The 17,095-nt window shown below is 44.3% G+C and overlaps 1 protein-coding gene across 1 annotated transcript in view; it reads left to right on the forward strand.

The window, feature by feature from the left end:
- The window catches only part of KNL1 (kinetochore scaffold 1), a 59,588-nt gene that overhangs the window by 32,116 nt on the left and 10,377 nt on the right, over positions 1–17,095 (forward strand). The window contains exons 16-24 of the mRNA XM_054969923.1: positions 2,404–2,519; positions 3,618–3,708; positions 5,776–5,892; positions 12,682–12,769; positions 13,067–13,150; positions 13,623–13,662; positions 13,763–13,864; positions 15,295–15,395; positions 15,724–15,801. Coding sequence (XP_054825898.1) covers positions 2,404–2,519; positions 3,618–3,708; positions 5,776–5,892; positions 12,682–12,769; positions 13,067–13,150; positions 13,623–13,662; positions 13,763–13,864; positions 15,295–15,395; positions 15,724–15,801 — 817 coding nt within the window. The remainder of the gene's footprint in view (positions 1–2,403; positions 2,520–3,617; positions 3,709–5,775; positions 5,893–12,681; positions 12,770–13,066; positions 13,151–13,622; positions 13,663–13,762; positions 13,865–15,294; positions 15,396–15,723; positions 15,802–17,095) is intronic.

The raw sequence follows: 17,095 nt of genomic DNA on the forward strand, positions 1-17,095 counted from the left end.
AAGTATTTGAATTTTCCTCCTCCCCACTATTTGTTCTAAGTTAAGAGACACTCTTTGAATTGAGGTGTGTGTGTGGGAGGAGGTTTTAATAGAGTCTGAACCTACAGATAAAAAGCATTTCTCCACATCCAGTGTGATTTACTTGGCTCAGTCCTTTGCCAAACACAACACGGAGCCCCTTCTTCTGACAGCAGACTTGATTTTGGATTGGACATTCTTCTTTCTCTGATCCTCCAGGACGAGGATATTATTAGAGCAGGCCTTACTATTTTTATGGGCCATGGATGGAAGGGTAATATCTAGTTCCATGTGGTTTGGGACCACCCCCTTCATTGCAGCATCAATTCCAATCTAGCCACAGATTTGAGCTCTTGGACCCTGCATCTTCATCTGCAGATCTGCTTTCAGATCAATTATGACTGAAGCAGAACCTCCTTTGAAAGTTACACTTGGCACCTTTCTGTTTCAGATTCAGATGTGGCATCTGCGCTTTCTCTTGATACTGAGCCAGATTCTTTGGAACCTTCTCCCAGTGATGATTTGCACCTGTATGGAGAGAAACTCATCTGAATGGCCAGATCTTTAAAGAAAGAATTTACCTGTTCCGTACCTTTCTAAGGATCCAGTCTTTAGAGTTACACACTCTGGGACTTCATCCAGTAGCCTTCCCAATAATGGATGGTTTGTTAGAGGTAACCACGGAACCATGGCTTAAACCTGCCTTTGGTCCTTGGTCCTTGCTTCCCTAAGGAAAATTGAGAATATTGTACAAAGCAAGAAGGATGTTCTTTTCTTTGCAATCAGCCCACTTCAAACTCCATTGTAGTAGAAACTCTGTAGGGAAAGTAATGGGGTGCACAGTACACTGCCCTAGAAAATAGAGAGGGCAGGAATTTGGACACAGTTTTTAAAAATTGTATCCTCTGCTTTAGCTTTCAAAATAGCAAACTTTAGGCTCTAATAGGTCATTACTGGCTTTTTTGTGTGTGGGAGAAGATTAGGCCCTATCTGGATTGGATTCCAGAAGACACACAAAAACTGGCCGACATGTTACAACTGAAAGCTTCAAAAATGTGTACACAGCAGATTAATTCAGGGAAATGTGGCAGATTGTATAGCACATATCTTTGTTTAGGTATTCATGGCTGAGTTCCACATTGCACATGTAATTCTCCTTGAGTCTCAGTGAGAAAAGTGGACTATAAATAACAAATTCCTTCCTATTAAGTCTAAAGCCCGGATAGATCTTTTTAGAACAGAACTTTTGAGCTCCAAAACAGACCACACTTTGGACAGCGTTCGTAAAAACAGATTTGCAGTGAGAACCGTACTGGTTACCTCCTCCCAACCAGTTTATAAAACCTGATCTTATAGTAGGTCTTTTGATAGAGGGAAAAGATACCACTCCTATTAGCCACAATTTGTATTCCATCCTTATTATCCACTTTATCAACTAGGTAGCAATCACCAGCATAAGAAGTCTCAGGGGCACAAGGGCAAGCATAGTTCACAATCCCCTAAGCCTAGTGTTGTGGTTCAAACCATAGTTTAAAATTTTTTTATTTCAATTAACAAAACTGTTTACAATATGAAATACAACACAAACCATAGTTTTTGACTGTTCCTCAAGGGATGTCTTCTTTTCCTACAGAAAGAATAAAAGCCACACAAGACCTAGTACAGAAATTTCAGTGTTGCCATCTCAAAAAGGCAATCTTTTTTACACACTTGTAGGTCTAATAGCCTCCATTGCCATTCCTCTAGCAAAGTTTCGCATGAGGCCTATGCCAAACTGATTTATAGGTGCCTTCAGCCCCTTTCAGGACAGTCAGCTCAAAGAACTCCTTTCTCAGATCAGTTCTGCAGTCACTGGAGTTATGGTTTGTTATGGACAACCTAATGAAAAGCTTATCATTTGGCATAATTACTCCAGATATCTCAGTTACCACAAACTCTTCCTTCCACAGGTGGGGAGCTCACTGTGGTCCTCTCAGAGCCAATGGTATATAATCCCCAGTAGAATCCTGTTTGCAAATAAACATTCTGGAACTAAGAGTGGTTCCTCTCTCTCTGTTAGCTTTTCAGGATTATCTGGGAGGCAAGACTATTGAAACAGCAACAGGCATTACAACCGTTATGTTTCATTTAAATGAACAAGGGAACACCACATCCTTAAGTTGATGTTGAGAAGCCACACTTGTATGGGTATGGTACCTGTCCCATTCACATTCCAGCAGTTCAGAAGAGACAAGCCACTGTGCAATTTAATAAGCCGCTTATTATTTCTACAGGATTGTTGCAAAAGACAGTCATATTTAAGATCTGGCTGTGCATGTCCACCATGCTTTTGGATCTGAAATGCACAGAACTGTGTTGTCTGTTTTTTCCCCCTCTCTTCTCTAGTACATAGCCAATTCATCTCCTGCCCCAGAAGATTTGATTCTCAGCCAGTATATTGACCATCCCAAATTGCAGATGTATAATGAAGATTGTCAAGCTCTCTCTGAGATAATAGAAGAGTAAGCTACTTCCATTTTGCTAATGTACTAACCATACAAATGAAACCTGTCAGGAGCTACAGTATTATTGACATTCAGAAGATGCTTAATATCTATTAATAATGTTTGCTTAATGGTAATTGCTGAATTTTGCAGGTTCTTCTAAACATGTTGAAGTTTCCAACCCTCTGTAGAGAGTGTAAGACAAGTAATCACTTTCCTTCATTCCTCCTTCCCTCCTATTAATGTGCTCCTGACTTTGAGGAACATAGTAGAAACACCTGGCCATAGCCATCAGCTAAACCGTCTTGTAATTAACATTACTAGAAGAATGCAACTGGTGGTAAAAAGACCGACCACCAGCTGTGGTCATTGTGAATTGTCAAAGATTATTAGATAAAACTTTTCCACAATTGCTTTGATATTGGTGCATGCCTATGGGGCAGAAGTAATGAAAAAGGGAGGTGGTGTACATATTGGGTTACAGTGCAACTGAATGCCAGGTGGTCTAGGTAAATAGTAGGCAAAATGTGCTGTAATTGTAGATCTTTGTCCTTTTTTGTAGAAGAATATTTGGACTGTTAAGGAAAGCTTTTTTTAAAAAAAAACGTTTGAATGGCTTTATGCTGATAAACATTTATATAAAGCCTTAAGCAAAGGGGGGAAAGGGGGATTCAAATGTAGTATGAACTTGTCCGTGTTCATCTGAGCATTTGAGCCCCACCCCCACCCCCACCTTCCTGAAAGCGGCTCTTAAGGCTTGAGGATCCTCCACAGTACCTTCTGACTACAGCTCAAGGAACTGCTGTCCAAAAAGGAAACTGAAGAAAATCCAAATACATGCTTTAGGACCCTGGTTCCCAGCCATTGTGTTTCTACAGATCCCAAATTCTGAGTAGGTTCTACTAGAACTGTGGGAAGAATCCTGTAGTCAAGTGCAATCTACATATAATATATTTTTAGCCTAGTTCAACTGGAGACTTTAATAGTTTTGTGAAAAAAATAACAGATACCGGAAAATATTCCAGGATTGTTGGGTCAGTCGAAAGCATGGTTAAATCACTTAATACTCAAAATCTGCAAACTAATTTAAAATATACATTTTTATTAATGTTTCAGACTCAAGTTGTGTGCAGATAACCAAGATAAACTTCTGGTTAATGTGAATAAAAGTCTATGGGAAGTAATGAGAACCTGCTCTGATGAGGAGGTATGGGCGTGTATTTGTGCAACTCTAGCTATTGGGATGTCTTTACAAGTATTTTTCATGTATTGTTTATTTATACATGGTTGTCCCTCTACTGCTCTTTGCACACTGCTTGTCTGTTCACACATGCTGATTCTTTTTAGAACTGTAGGCTGTTCTTTAGAGGTAGATATTGAAAAGAAAAATGTGTACATGTACACAGACAGCATGCGTACTGTCAAGTCACAGCCAACTTATGGCAACCCCATAGGGCTTTCAAGGCAAGAGACATTTTTAGGGACTTTACTATTTCATCTCTCTATGTAGCATCTCTGGTCTTTCTTGGTGGCCCCCAGGGCTGATCTGCCTTAGTTTCCGAGGCCTGATGAGATTGGGCTACTGGGACTATCCTTATGCTAGTATTTTTGCTACAATACAGGGATGGGTCAATGCTCAGTAGTCTGGGATTCAGAGATGGTAAGGAGCCATGCAGTAATTATTTGCTTAGTTTTTATTTGTTTTAAACCCTTTTTAAATGTTGCCTTTGGACCTTCAATCCAGTGCCTCTTCCTTTTCCTTAAACTCAGGAGGGCTCTGATGTTCTCTACTTTACCCAGGCTTAGGCCTTGAGAACACCTTCCTTTTTTTCTCTCTGTGTGATATTATATATACTTTTGCCTCCCTGACTACCTCAAAAGGGTTTTGCTGCTACCCACCTTAGATCTTCTTGGTTTAATTGGTAATATAGGAAGGCTCATTATAGATGGTAATTTGACAGATCAGTCAGCATGTGAGGGTTGTTGTGAGCAGGAGAAAGAGATCTTTCTTGTTTAAACAGAAGTGGAATTTATTTATAAGAACATAAGTGTGATGGTTGCAGAGTTTTGATAAGCATATTGGTTGCAAAATAGTTCTTAGGCTTGGTGGTTTCAAAAATTTTCCACACAGGTCTTCACTAACAGAATAAACTCTTATCCACACAGACATAGATTCACTCAGGCCTTTCCACACAGCTTGCCTGACCTAGATAATCTGTCTCTCAGATATACACAAACTCTCTCTTAGGCACACACAGTTTGCCTGACTTACATAGTATTAGGCTTTGAGGCTTCCACACAGTCTGCCTGATTTAGCCAGAATCTTTTCTCTGAGACACTCAAAGACTGCCTTAACCAGAATCTCCTTTCTTTCAGAAAGACACAGACTCTCTCAAGCTCCACACAGTTTGCCTGACTGAACCAGAATGAATCCTTTCTTTCAGCACACTGAGTAAAAACTGCAGTTCACTCTGCCCAGTAGAGTACAACTTATGTCCACTAAGATCACACTCCATTCACCCATCCAGCCCCCTCCTTCTTTCTTCAGAGGCCTACATTTAAACCCACAGCAACAAATATGTTTAAAACACTCATTATCAAAATGAAATAAAATTATTTTAGATGAAAAACATTACATTTGCAATGTCAGAAAAATGAGCAAAATGTATTTCCTATTGCCGGATATGGTTGAACAAGTAGAAATACACACATTCAGTACACCTTAATGAGGAGAAGGAAGGCTCAGAGTTCAGTGAGGGACACCATGGAGTGATTGTTGAAACCAATGTAATAGACACTGCAAATGTACCTGTTGTGATTGTATATGCATACATGCACAGAGAAAGCAATGGGTGGAGGATTAACTTGCCCACTACATCCAGATGTGCATTGAACAGGACGATGGATGAAGTGCAAAATGAATCAGGCACAAATAAAGCAAAAGATTCTGGGGTAGACATGCCATTAAAGTGCTGACTAGACCTTATGGTTCTAACTGGTATCCAAAATAATCTGGCCATATTGTAAATCTTTTGCCAGGACTCTAGAAACAAAAGCTGTTCATAAATGTAGTGCATTAAAAATCCTACTTAATCTTGCAGGAAACAGAAATCTGTTTTTTTCGAATGCAGGTTGATTAGAATTTAAATAGGTATTTAGGCACTTCTAGGCTCAAAACTTTATTCTGTTTGACTCCAATGTGCTATTGATACATTTTCAACCTGATCACATTGCTTCTTTACTCTTCCTTGTACTATCCTGAATTTCACTGCAGCTGAAAGAATTTGGAGCAGAGTTGAACAAAATGAAATCCTGCTTTGCCAAGAAGAGCAAAACACTGGCTCACAGAGGGAAAGCAAAATTATACATGAAGCTGGTGCAGAATGCACAGGTAAAACTCTTTCAAGAAGCCAGTGTGAGACAAGCCTTTGTTGTTGTTTTTTCTGGCATACAAACGTTTTTTAAATGTATTTGTTTCCTGCCATTTCTATATCAAGGTTGGGGTGGTGTACAAGAGGTTATCCTGCTTTTCTCTCAAGGACTAGATGGAGTAGCCAAGACCAGGAGATACTGATTGGTCCAAGGGCTCATATATGGCTGAGCAGGAACTCAGGATTTTCACATCCTACACTCTAATGGCCACATATATATACATATATCTATACATTCACTGTCCGTCTTCTGTGCAGCCCCACATGGGACTGCGCCTGCGCAGGCCTGCCGACCGGATTTTTCTTTTCTAGCAAACGTCCACTAGGGGGCGCACGTCCAACCCAATGCGCATGCGCGGCCGTTTCCCGCCCGAGCGACATTGGGTGACGTCGCCCCCTTTCCCCTCAGTTTCTTCTTTGCCGCCGACCGGTAGAGACCTAGCTGTCCGCTTCTGAGGAAACTTTGTGAGGAAACTTCTTTTGAACCGTGAGGAGAATGTCGGAGAAGTCGCTGTTTAAGCGTTGCTCTACTTGCTCGACGAAGATGACGAGAACGGACGGTCACTCCGTTTGCCTCGAGTGCCTGGGCGAGGGGCACATCGTCGGGAAATGTGAGCACTGCCAACGGTTCACCCCGAAGGCTAGGGCTGAGAGGGCGAATAGGCTGAACGCCCTGCTGTGGAGAAGGGCGATGCGGGCGTCGGGGGCCCCGGGTACCCCGGGGGGGCCGCCACCGGCTGGTGGGACGGCTGACACCCCCGAGATGGGATCTGTCCGAAGCACCGCTGCCACCTCACGTTCCCGCTCGCCGGATCGCCGACAAACCCAGCACCCGACCCCGGATCCGAAGGAGACTGCGAGTTCCGCGTCGGGTCGCAAGCACTCAACTCCGAAGTCGGATCCGACTCGGAAGCGGCATCGTTCCAGATCCCCGTCGAGGTCGGAACCGACCGCCACACCAGCTCCGAAGGTGCCGAGGACTTCATCGGATCCGAACATCCCGGCTGGGTCGGTTCCCAAGTCGTCGGATCCGACTCCGACTCCGACTTCGTCGGCTCCGAAGCCCACTGAATCGGCTTGCACCGGCCTTGTTCCGAAGACGGGCTCTCGATCGGATCCGGAGATTTCGGATCCGTTGCCCATGTCGCCGGCTCCGATTGACCGGAACCGAAGCTCCAATCCGATTTCAGCCGTCAAGGGCGAAAAGAAGTCGAAGAAAAAATCGAAGCACAGGCAGTCGACATCGGTCCAAACGGATGAGGTCCTCTGGGAGAAGCCCTCGACCCCGTCACCGCACCTGTCACCTCCGTTGCACCACTCCACTGATGACGATGGTGACCTGCCTGACGCTCCACCTCGGGTTGCCCAGACGTGGCATGCCGGTGCCTATATGGAGGACCAGCCTTATCACCTTCCTCGGAGTGGCTATGACAGAGAGGGCTCCCTGTATGCCAGCTCTCCATCGTTAGGCAGGGAGTATTGGGGTGACACTCGGAGTGAGTTCTCCCACTATGGTTCTCCCAGGCGCGTCTCCCCTTACCAACGTGCAGAGCCTTATCAGTGCCCGAGTCCCAGCCCTCCATCTGACCCGTCACCAGATGACATCATCATTGGGACTGGTCGTGTGTCACCCTCTGAGGACTACCGGCTCTATTCTGAGCAGATGGTCAGAATGGCCCGTTCTCTCGACATCGAGATATCGGCTGTGGATCCTAAGCCAAAGGACAAAATTCTACAATATGTCCAGTCTGGGAACCCTCCAACTATTGCTTTCCCATTCACCGAAGGCTTGGTGGAGATCATTCACGACATCTGTGAGAAGCCGGCCTCTGTGTACCCGACATCCCGCAAGCTGGAGGCCCTGTGCAAGACGCGGGATGATGTTTGTGCATACCTCTTTGCACATCCGCCTCCTTCTTCCCTCATTACAGAGGAAATGCAGACCCGCCAACGCCAGGGGTCTTATGCTGTGCCCATTGACAAGGAGAGCAGGAAGCTGGATTCCTTGGGCAAGAAATTATACTCCTCTGCTGCCCTGATGCTGAAAATCTCTAACTATTCAGCCATCATGGGGGCGTACCAGATATTCCTGTGGAACCGCATGGCGGCCTTCATGGAAAAACTCCCGGCAGACCAGAGAGTATTAGCAAAGGTGATCCTCGATGAGGCCTTGCGGCTGTCTCGGCAACAAATAAATGCGGGCCGTGACATGGTTGATACCTCTGCGAGGGCGTTAGCATCCTCCGTTGTCCTCCGCAGACATTCGTGGCTCCGCACAACTGCGTTGCCGGTCGAGACACATAATAAAGTTGAGAATCTGCCCTTTGAGGGTCAATCCCTGTTTTCTGCCAAGACGGATGACTACCTGTCGCAGAAGCGCAAAGATCGGATGACAGCCCGTTCTTACGGCATTCTCCCGACCAGACCAGCCACCGAGAATCGTGTCCAGTAGCGCCCTTCACAGGGCTATCGGGGACGGCAGCAGCGGTACCAGCCGTATCCGCGCTATGGGTCCTACAGGCAATTCCAGCCGCCTGCAAGTTCCTACCAACACCGGAGGCCTAACTACCGCCCTCGTCGCGGCCCACAAGCCCACGATGCCAAAGAGTCAGCAACGCAGCCAAAGCAGTTCTGACTAGAATTCGAACAGTCTGTCGTGTTTGGGAACAGATTGGTTCAGTTTGCCTCTGCATGGGCAGAAATTACTTCCGATAGTTGGGTTCTTAGAATCGTTAATGTTGGATATAAAATTCAGTTTGATGTTTACCCAGTGTTGTCTCTTCCTGACCACTCGTTACAATCCTCTTCTGATAACTTACAGGCTGAGGTTATAGCGCTATTGGAGAAGGGGGCTGTGAAGGAGGTGCTCCCTCAGGACCCCCTCTTAGGTTTTTACTCCAGGATGTTCCTGGTAGACAAAAAGGATGGAGGTGTACGACCCATCTTAGACCTCCGGGAACTGAATAAGTTCGTTCTCGTCAAGCGGTTCAGGATGCTTACCTTGAACACAGTCCTCCAGTTAATGCCTGAGGACATGTAGTTCGCTGTCCTGGACCTCAAGGATGCATATTTCCATATTGCCATCCATCCTGATCATCGGAAATACCTTAGGTTCCTGTGTAACAATAGGGCCTACCATTACCAGGTACTTCCCTTTGGCCTCTTAACAGCCCCGCGAGTTTTTTCTAAATGTATGGCTGTGGTAGTGGCTTATTTGAGGGAACGGGGTTGTACCATCTACCCCTATCTTGATGATTGGCTTCTAGCAGCACCCTCTTCTGATGCACTCCTGACCCAGATTCGTACGGTGATGCTCACCTGCTCCCGGTTGGGACTTTTGGTTAACTTCCAGAAGTCTAACCTTACCCCATCCAGACGAATACTGTTTATTGGTATGGAACTGGACGGTGGCGTAAACAGAGGTTTTCTGCCCAGGGAGCGTGCTTTAAAGATTGGCAGGGTGGTGAACCTTTTTTCTAAGTGCAGGTTCCAATCCGTAACGGCTATCCAGAGGCTACTGGGCCTCATGGCCTCTTCTACAGCTGTCACCCCTATGGCCCGGTTGCACATGCGACCTCTCCAGCTGTGGTTCTTATCGGTTCATGATTTTGAACACGAGTCCCAGAATAAACGATATTCCATCCCCAGAGGGATTATCCGGGCCTTACGATGGTGGCTTGATGAGGCTAACCTTCTTGGGGGTATTGCCTTTGGGTCCATCCAAACCGAGATCACAATCTCGACTGATGCCTCCACGGTAGGATGGGGAGCCCAGTGTGGTGCCCTGAGGGCACGTGGGGTTTGGTCAGAGCAGGAAAGGAAAGATCATATTAACCTGCTAGAATTGAGAGCGGTCCGTTATGCCCTTATCGCGTTCGCAGACACGCTGCAGCAGAAAACGGTTCAGGTGCTCACAGACAATTGCACCACGATGTTCTACCTGAACAAACAAGGGGGCACTACATCCAAGGCCCTCTGCGACGAGGCCGTTCGGATCTGGAACTGGGCCATGGACAGAGGCGTGTTCATTCAGGCGGTCCATATTCCTGGCACCACCAATGTCGTCGCGGACAAGCTGAGTCGGATGCGATTCGAAAGCTACGAATGGACCGTAGCAGACAATTACCTGAACGCCATCTTTTTGGACTGGGGATTCCCAGACGTAGACCTCTTTGCGGCAGAGGCCAACAAGAAGGCCCCGCTATTCTGCTCCAGGGGAGGGCTAGGTCACCGCTCCCTGGGGGATGCGTTCCAGATACGCTGGACAGGGCACCTGTTTTATGCCTTCCCTCCGTTTCCACTGCTGTCTCGGGTAGTCAGCAAAATCCAGAGGGATGGGCCGCACTTAATTCTAGTGGCGCCCTTCTGGCCCAGACAGCCATGGTTCCAACATGTCATGCGGCTTTCACAGGGGTCATATTATCGGTTCGCACTGAACCCGGACCTTCTGTCCAACGAAGGGGTTTGGTATCACGACCTACCCAAACTCAACCTCACTGCTTGGCACATTCGGGGACGGAGGGGATGTCTGACAGGGTAGCTGAAATTTTGCTGAATGCCCGTAGGGACACCACTCGCAGGTCATACGCTGCTAAATGGAAGCGTTTTGAGGCCTGGGCTGCTGACAACGAAGTTAATGTATGGGATTGCCAGTTGTCTTCTGTGTTTGAGTTCCTCCTGTCCCTGAAGGACGGGGGACTCGCTAATTCTTCTATTAAAGTCTATTTGGCTGCCATTTCAGCCTTCCACCCTAAAATAGATGGGAAGACAGTGTTCTCCCACAGTTTGTCGAAGTCTTTTTTGAAAGGGTTGTATAATATGTTTCCACAAGTCAAGGAAATTGTTCCCCAATGGTCACTGCAGGTAGTGTTGGCGGGGCTTATGAAATCACCCTTCGAACCACTGGCTACCTGTGATTTAAAATGGTTATCCTGTAAGGTGGCCTTCCTGATTGCCATTACATCTGCCCATAGGGTTAGCGAGCTGGCTGCCCTGAGGTGGGACCCTCCCTTTTTGAAGGTCCATCAGAATAAGGTGGTGCTGAGACCTGACCTTCGTTTTAGACCCAAAGTGTCCACTCAGTTCCATACCTCACAGGACATTGTCCTACCTATATTTTTTCCTGACCCTTCCAGTGGCCCTGAAAGGGCCTTACATTCCTTGGATGTGAGAAGGGCTATTTTATTTTACCTACAACGTACATCACAGGTTCGGAGTGCCAAACATCTGTTTGTGTGCTGTTATGGGCCCAGAAAGGGAAAGGCTGCTACAGCCCAGTCAATTTCTCGCTGGGTTACTCAGACTGTTAGGGCCTGCTACTCTCATGCTAGGTTACCTTGCCCTTTGGAACTAAAAGCTCATTCCACCAGAGCGCAGGCTGCTTCTGCGGCCTTCCTTAGGGGCGTGCCCTTGCAAGACATCTGCAGGGCTGCAACGTGGTCGTCCTCGGACACGTTCGCTAAACATTACGCACTGGATGTGTGGGAAAGGAAAGAGGCTGCTGTGGGTCAAGCAGTGCTTCAGTCTCTTTTTCAGTGAGAACACATGCCCGCCTCCTGGGTAAGTGGCTTGTGAGACTCCCATGTGGGGCTGCACAGAAGACGGACAGTGAAAACAGAGTTGCGCTTACTGTAACTACTGTTCATTGACGTCTTCTGTGCAGACACACAACCCTCCCTCCTACCCCGCTGTGTTCTTCCAGATAATGTGAAGGCATTCGGCGGCAAAGGAGAAACTGAGGGGAAAGGGGGCGACGTCGCCCAATGTCGCTCGGGCGGGAAACGGCCGCGCATGCGCATTGGGTCGGACGTGCGCCCTCTAGTGGACGTTTGCTAGAAAAGAAAAATCCGGTCGGCAGGCCTGCGCAGGCGCAGTCCCATGTGTGTCTGCACAGAAGACGTCAATGAACAGTAGTTACGGTAAGCGCAACTCTGTTTATAAATATATACATCTCTCTCTCTCTCTCTCTCTCTCTCTCTCTCTCTCTCTCTCTCTCTCTATATATATATATATATATATATATATATATATATATATACAGCTCAGCCTCTTTACATCTTATCTTTTGGTTTTAGCAGAAATGCTTGTTGAGAAATGTGCTTTTCCTTGTACTCTTGGGGTGTTACAAAAAGAATAACATAACACAGTAACAGTGCAAATGGACGAAGGTATTGGATGATAGGGTGTGAAGTTAACTTTGAAAAGGGGTAAATACATAGGCTAGAGTAATTGTCAGGTATCTCAGTGGGGCTGGGGAATAGTTTGAAGCTATTTTTTAGCTATATTACTTACTAAAATATATAAACTTGTTTTTATCATTTCTAGTCTCGGCTAGTTTGCAGAATATTTTCTAATTCTTACTCATTTCCACAGACATGTGAGGTAGAGATAATATCAGAGTCTACCTTTGTAAAATGAGCTTTAGCACTGAACAGAGTTGCATGTCAAAACCTAGAAATTTAGCTAAGACAGCCAGCAGACTAACCATGGCCTTTTCTCCTATTGCTAATCAGTCAAAGGCACATGGGGACCAGTAAATTGTACAGGAACCACTAATATAATGGACAGGTTAAATTTAGGTTGGGATGAATCTGATCCAATTTCCTAGATGGAAGCCCTATAAAAAGATAATTCTTAAAAACTGGTTTTATTTAGGAATTAAGCAAATAGAGTCCTTGCCAAGATGAAATCTAGCCATATTAATTACAAATAAAAGTTAAGTTCTAAAATATCTATTTTTCCCATTGAAGCTCCAGTGGGAAAAACTGCAATCAAGACTAAATAAAATGGATGAGCTTTTCAAAGAAATGGATATCTACCTTGTTGCTCTGGAAGCAGGTACAATGCTCTTTCCTGGTAGACCTAACTCCAGTTATTTTTTTCTCATTATCTATGGCTGCCTGCTGAAAGCATCACAACTCAAAACATTTAATTTGGTTTAGAATTTGGTTGAAATAGAGCTGAATGTGCAAAAGTGTGAACGAAAGTTAATATAAACAAAACTTATTTTGACTGGAAGTTGACTACTTCAAGTTGTTACTTTGTTACATACAATATATTTACTGATGGGTTCCCTGAGCAAAAGCCTGGGATTTTTGGATTGACAGTTCTTGTAAAATTCTGGTTGCTTTTCAGAAACTGCCAAATTGGAAGATCTTGGGTTGGGGGTCAGTGACTCTGTGACAGACTATGAGTCCAAACTGAGACAGACTGAGCAAGGTAATGGGACTGTTTTGCACTACATGGTAACAAAATTGTCAGTTGTGAATAAATGTTGTGAATTGGTGTGTTTTAACTACTTCGAGAATACAAGAGAGACTGTCTTAGTATAGCTGAAAAATAAAGATGATCTGCTCAAATGTTTAGGCCAGCTTTCCACATGGTAAATTCCTCTATGCTTCATAATCTTCATGAGTATACACTGGAAAGCTATGATTGGCTGTAGCCTTTCAGATAATAAAGATTTTGTATACATGCTGTGATCTGCTTGTCTGTAAAATCATTATGTATGATTATGTGATTCATACAATCTTATAGAAATTATTTCCATCTAGGAACTTCATAACATGCACAATGCTCTTTAGAGAAGAAATGTGCATTTGAGTCTTGTTGGGAACTGGGCTGCTTTAATTAAATTGTTATGTATATATTGTGTTTTTCTAGAGATGTATTGTATTTTCCCTATTTATAGAGCTAGAAAACTACAAAGCTCAAGAGGAAGCACTTCAAAGGTAAACTTGACCTGCATTTGCATCCTGCAAACATTTATTGGTTTATATATTTGTAGTATTTTTCTCACACCTTGTGCTTTTTTTAATTTGATACTTGCAGAGATCAGTCAAATCTTAGAGGGCAACAGCAGCAGAGAGTTTCTGAAATAAGCCATCTCCAGGAAGAGGCCAAAAGTTGTCAGGAGCAGATGGAGAAATACAAGTAAGAATGTTAAATTAAAAGGGCTCCTAGTCTGATGCTACCCACCAGCCAATTACTTCCATATTAGCATATCTTGTTGTAATGTTTTTAACTGTCTTAGCATAAAAATAAAAATTAAATTAACATACAGATACTACATGGCTGCACAATCCTGACAGCTGCTGAGGTGGAGGTGGCTAGCTGCTAGCACAGTTGTGCCAGGCACAGGTCCTGTTCTGTATGGACATTCTGCAGGGGGAAACAATACTGCACGCCAGGGTCCTGAGCCAGTGCAACTCTGGCTTATGCTGTTGTGTCTTGGAGATACAGCAGCAACTAAAAATTAAATTGAAATGTTGTCATTTTGAGAACAGCTGCTACTGTTCTTAAGAGAGTAAGAATTAGAAAATAGTGGAACTTGTACGGAGCTAAGAGTACACACAGCTCTCACTGGGCTTCTTCTCAGGATCAAAAACTTGCTCATTTTTGACAAACACGTTATCCAGTATAAGGTTCTGTTGCTTACTTTTTTAAAAAGACATGAGTTTCCTAACTTAAAAGAGTGAAGGACAGAATGGAGGAAAAGAGAAAAGTAAATTTCTTTCTTTCTTTTTTGGACCTCCCCTCTTCACTGAGTTCTCTCTCGGAGCTGAAAGTGCCCCACCCCCTGTTGATTTTGGAGATTTAGTTGGGATGAGGACATAGTATGCTGATTCCCATGCTTTGGCTTCAGGTTGCTCTTCAGATATACTTAACGTTTTACCCGTGATTGAGTTAGCAGCACCCATATGTTGCTCTTGCTCCATGGAGATTCACCAGCAGCATGAGAGCTGCATACAAGTGTAACTCTCTGTCTGTGCCATTTGGGGGCAGGTGCATTAATCTCTGCTATATTTCTGTAACTGTAAGAAGGCCCAATCTCATTAGATCTCGGAAGCTAAGCAAGGTCAGCCTTAGTTAGTAACTGGATGGGAGACCTCCCAGCACTGGATGAAAGACCAGTGTCACTGTGCAGAGGCAGGCAATGGCAACCCATCTCCATTTAGTCTCTTGCCTCAAAAAACCCAGCAGGGGTCACCATATGGCTTGACTGCACTCTCCACTAAAACCAAGGAGTTGGTACTGTTGATAGTGACCACTTCTTACTCTGCATCTGCCTCTAGTTTCAGTGTCCTCATGCCTACACTGACATGTTTCAGAGAGAAAGAATAAACAGGATTTTCTCCCCTTGGCATGGTGGAGGAGGGGAAGGATTTTACATTACTTTGAGGGGTTTTTTTTGTTTTAAGTTCATAAATATGCAGAGTAGAAAAATAGTTTGGAAAAAAGATAATCCATGGTTATTCAGCCCCATTTTATGAATTGCATTTTTTTAGTAAGCACCTAGTGGGTATATCTGCCTTGTCCTGATTGTCTTTTGATACAGTTTGCTTACAATATCTTCTTTGTAGCTTCTCTGAGTGGGTGATGAAAGAATGGAATGATGAGCAGGCAGTTTTCACATTCCTTTGTGATTCTGTCGAACTCACTGTTACCCTTGGATGCCCTGTGGGTGAGTAGCAAAATTAGAAAGAACTTGTTCCTAGCATAGAAAGAAATGCTTGACAGCATCACTACTTTTGTGTTCCAAAGTATGTACTGGAAGTAGTAACATTACCCCACTGTAGGTTTTGACAGAATCTTCACAGTAGCTGAGAAAATATAATTAAACTGTTTTAAAAACTTAAACACTAGGTCAGGTGAGGAAAAACCTACTTATTGGGAGTTTTGGTATTTATGTGAGTCCTCACCTACAGTTTGAAGTGATTTTTGCCCAGACACAAGTTTATATTACCTAAGAACTCCATCTCACTCTTTATTTTACTTCTTTTTTCTCATAGCTGCTTCTGCTGCTGTTGTCACCACCAAAAAGCTCTATAGGCAAATAGTTGGTGTGAACATTGAATCACTATTGGATGGTAAGGTTCTGAACTGTTTTGCTTTTGAGGCATTTTTTGTCCTGAAAGGGATTTTAAAGTTCTGGCCAGGTGAAATGTACTGCAAGTGTGTTCTTCAGTGAAATATGAAAAGCAATCTAGTTTTTCCATTGGGTTAAGAACGAAGACTTGTAAAACAGTGAAAATGGCAAGCTGTAACAATGCAGAAGGGTCTAGTTTGGAGTATTCAAGCAAAAGTTACGCTTTTGAAATAAAACAGAATACACGTAAGTTAAATAGAATGAGCAATTCTCACTCAGTGGAAGAGAGCCTCCTGAGATAGGAAATGCCGCCTTCCATTTCAGCAGGCAGGATTTTCTGAGGGCCTCTTTTTCAACTCCTAAGAAGAAACCACTCCAGTTTACATCCTGCTTCCACTGAACAAGTAAACTGCCTTGTGGACCTTCAAGCTCACGAAGCCTTGTCTGTTTTCCAAAGCCTCCCTCATTTTCTTTCCTCTTCTAGTTGGTTTAGTAATTCAGCAGGGGGGAGGTTTGCTAGTACTTTGCCTAGGCAGAAGCAGTACAAGAGTGCCGCTGGATCAGAGGCCAGCTGGGAAATTGCAGAGAGCTATATAGAGAAGCAGTGTAATTCTTGGGCTCCCAAGGTGGGCAAAATACAGACTCTGTAGGAGGAATGGTTTTTACTAGGGCTATCTTTCCTTAAGATAGGGTAATTTGATCAAGGATAATTGCGAAAAACATAGAGGTTTTCTTATGTAAGGTGTATGAGGCTTTCACCTTGGCCATCAAGGCCACTTTATCCAGGCCAGTTTTCCAGAGGGTCCTTGGGTGCTGCAGTCTAGACTGTTTCAAGAAGCACCTCCTGGGCGCAGGTAGAGTTGAGCTTTTTTCTGACATCAATAGGAGGGGTTATTTCTCTGCTTCCCTGTTTAGCCCTGTCTGGCAAGCATACAAGACATAATGAACTTTCTCTGTTGAGTGGCTCCATGCTAGTATAATTTCTCAGCTTTAGAATTTTCCTCTTCTTCTCCCGCTTTATTAAATTTAAAACGTGTAGTAGCAAAAAGCACTTACCCAACCTCCTGTGTGTCACTGTTTCTTGTGCCTACCTTCAACGCACATGAAAGGTGGTCAGGAATCACACACCCCTATCTATCCTCTTAAATAACACAGTCACGCCAATAGTTTAAAGTGACCGTGCCTTGAAAGTCGCAAATGTAAGTTCTGCTGCAAGTTCTTTTACTCCACACATTTACAAAAAACATGACAGGTTCAAGTCAGAATTGAGACCCCCAGGAGTTACTGTTTCTGAG

Source organism: Eublepharis macularius, chromosome 2 (assembly GCF_028583425.1).
Source record: "Eublepharis macularius isolate TG4126 chromosome 2, MPM_Emac_v1.0, whole genome shotgun sequence".
In the NCBI taxonomy this organism is placed as follows: Eukaryota; Metazoa; Chordata; class Lepidosauria; order Squamata; family Eublepharidae; genus Eublepharis; species Eublepharis macularius.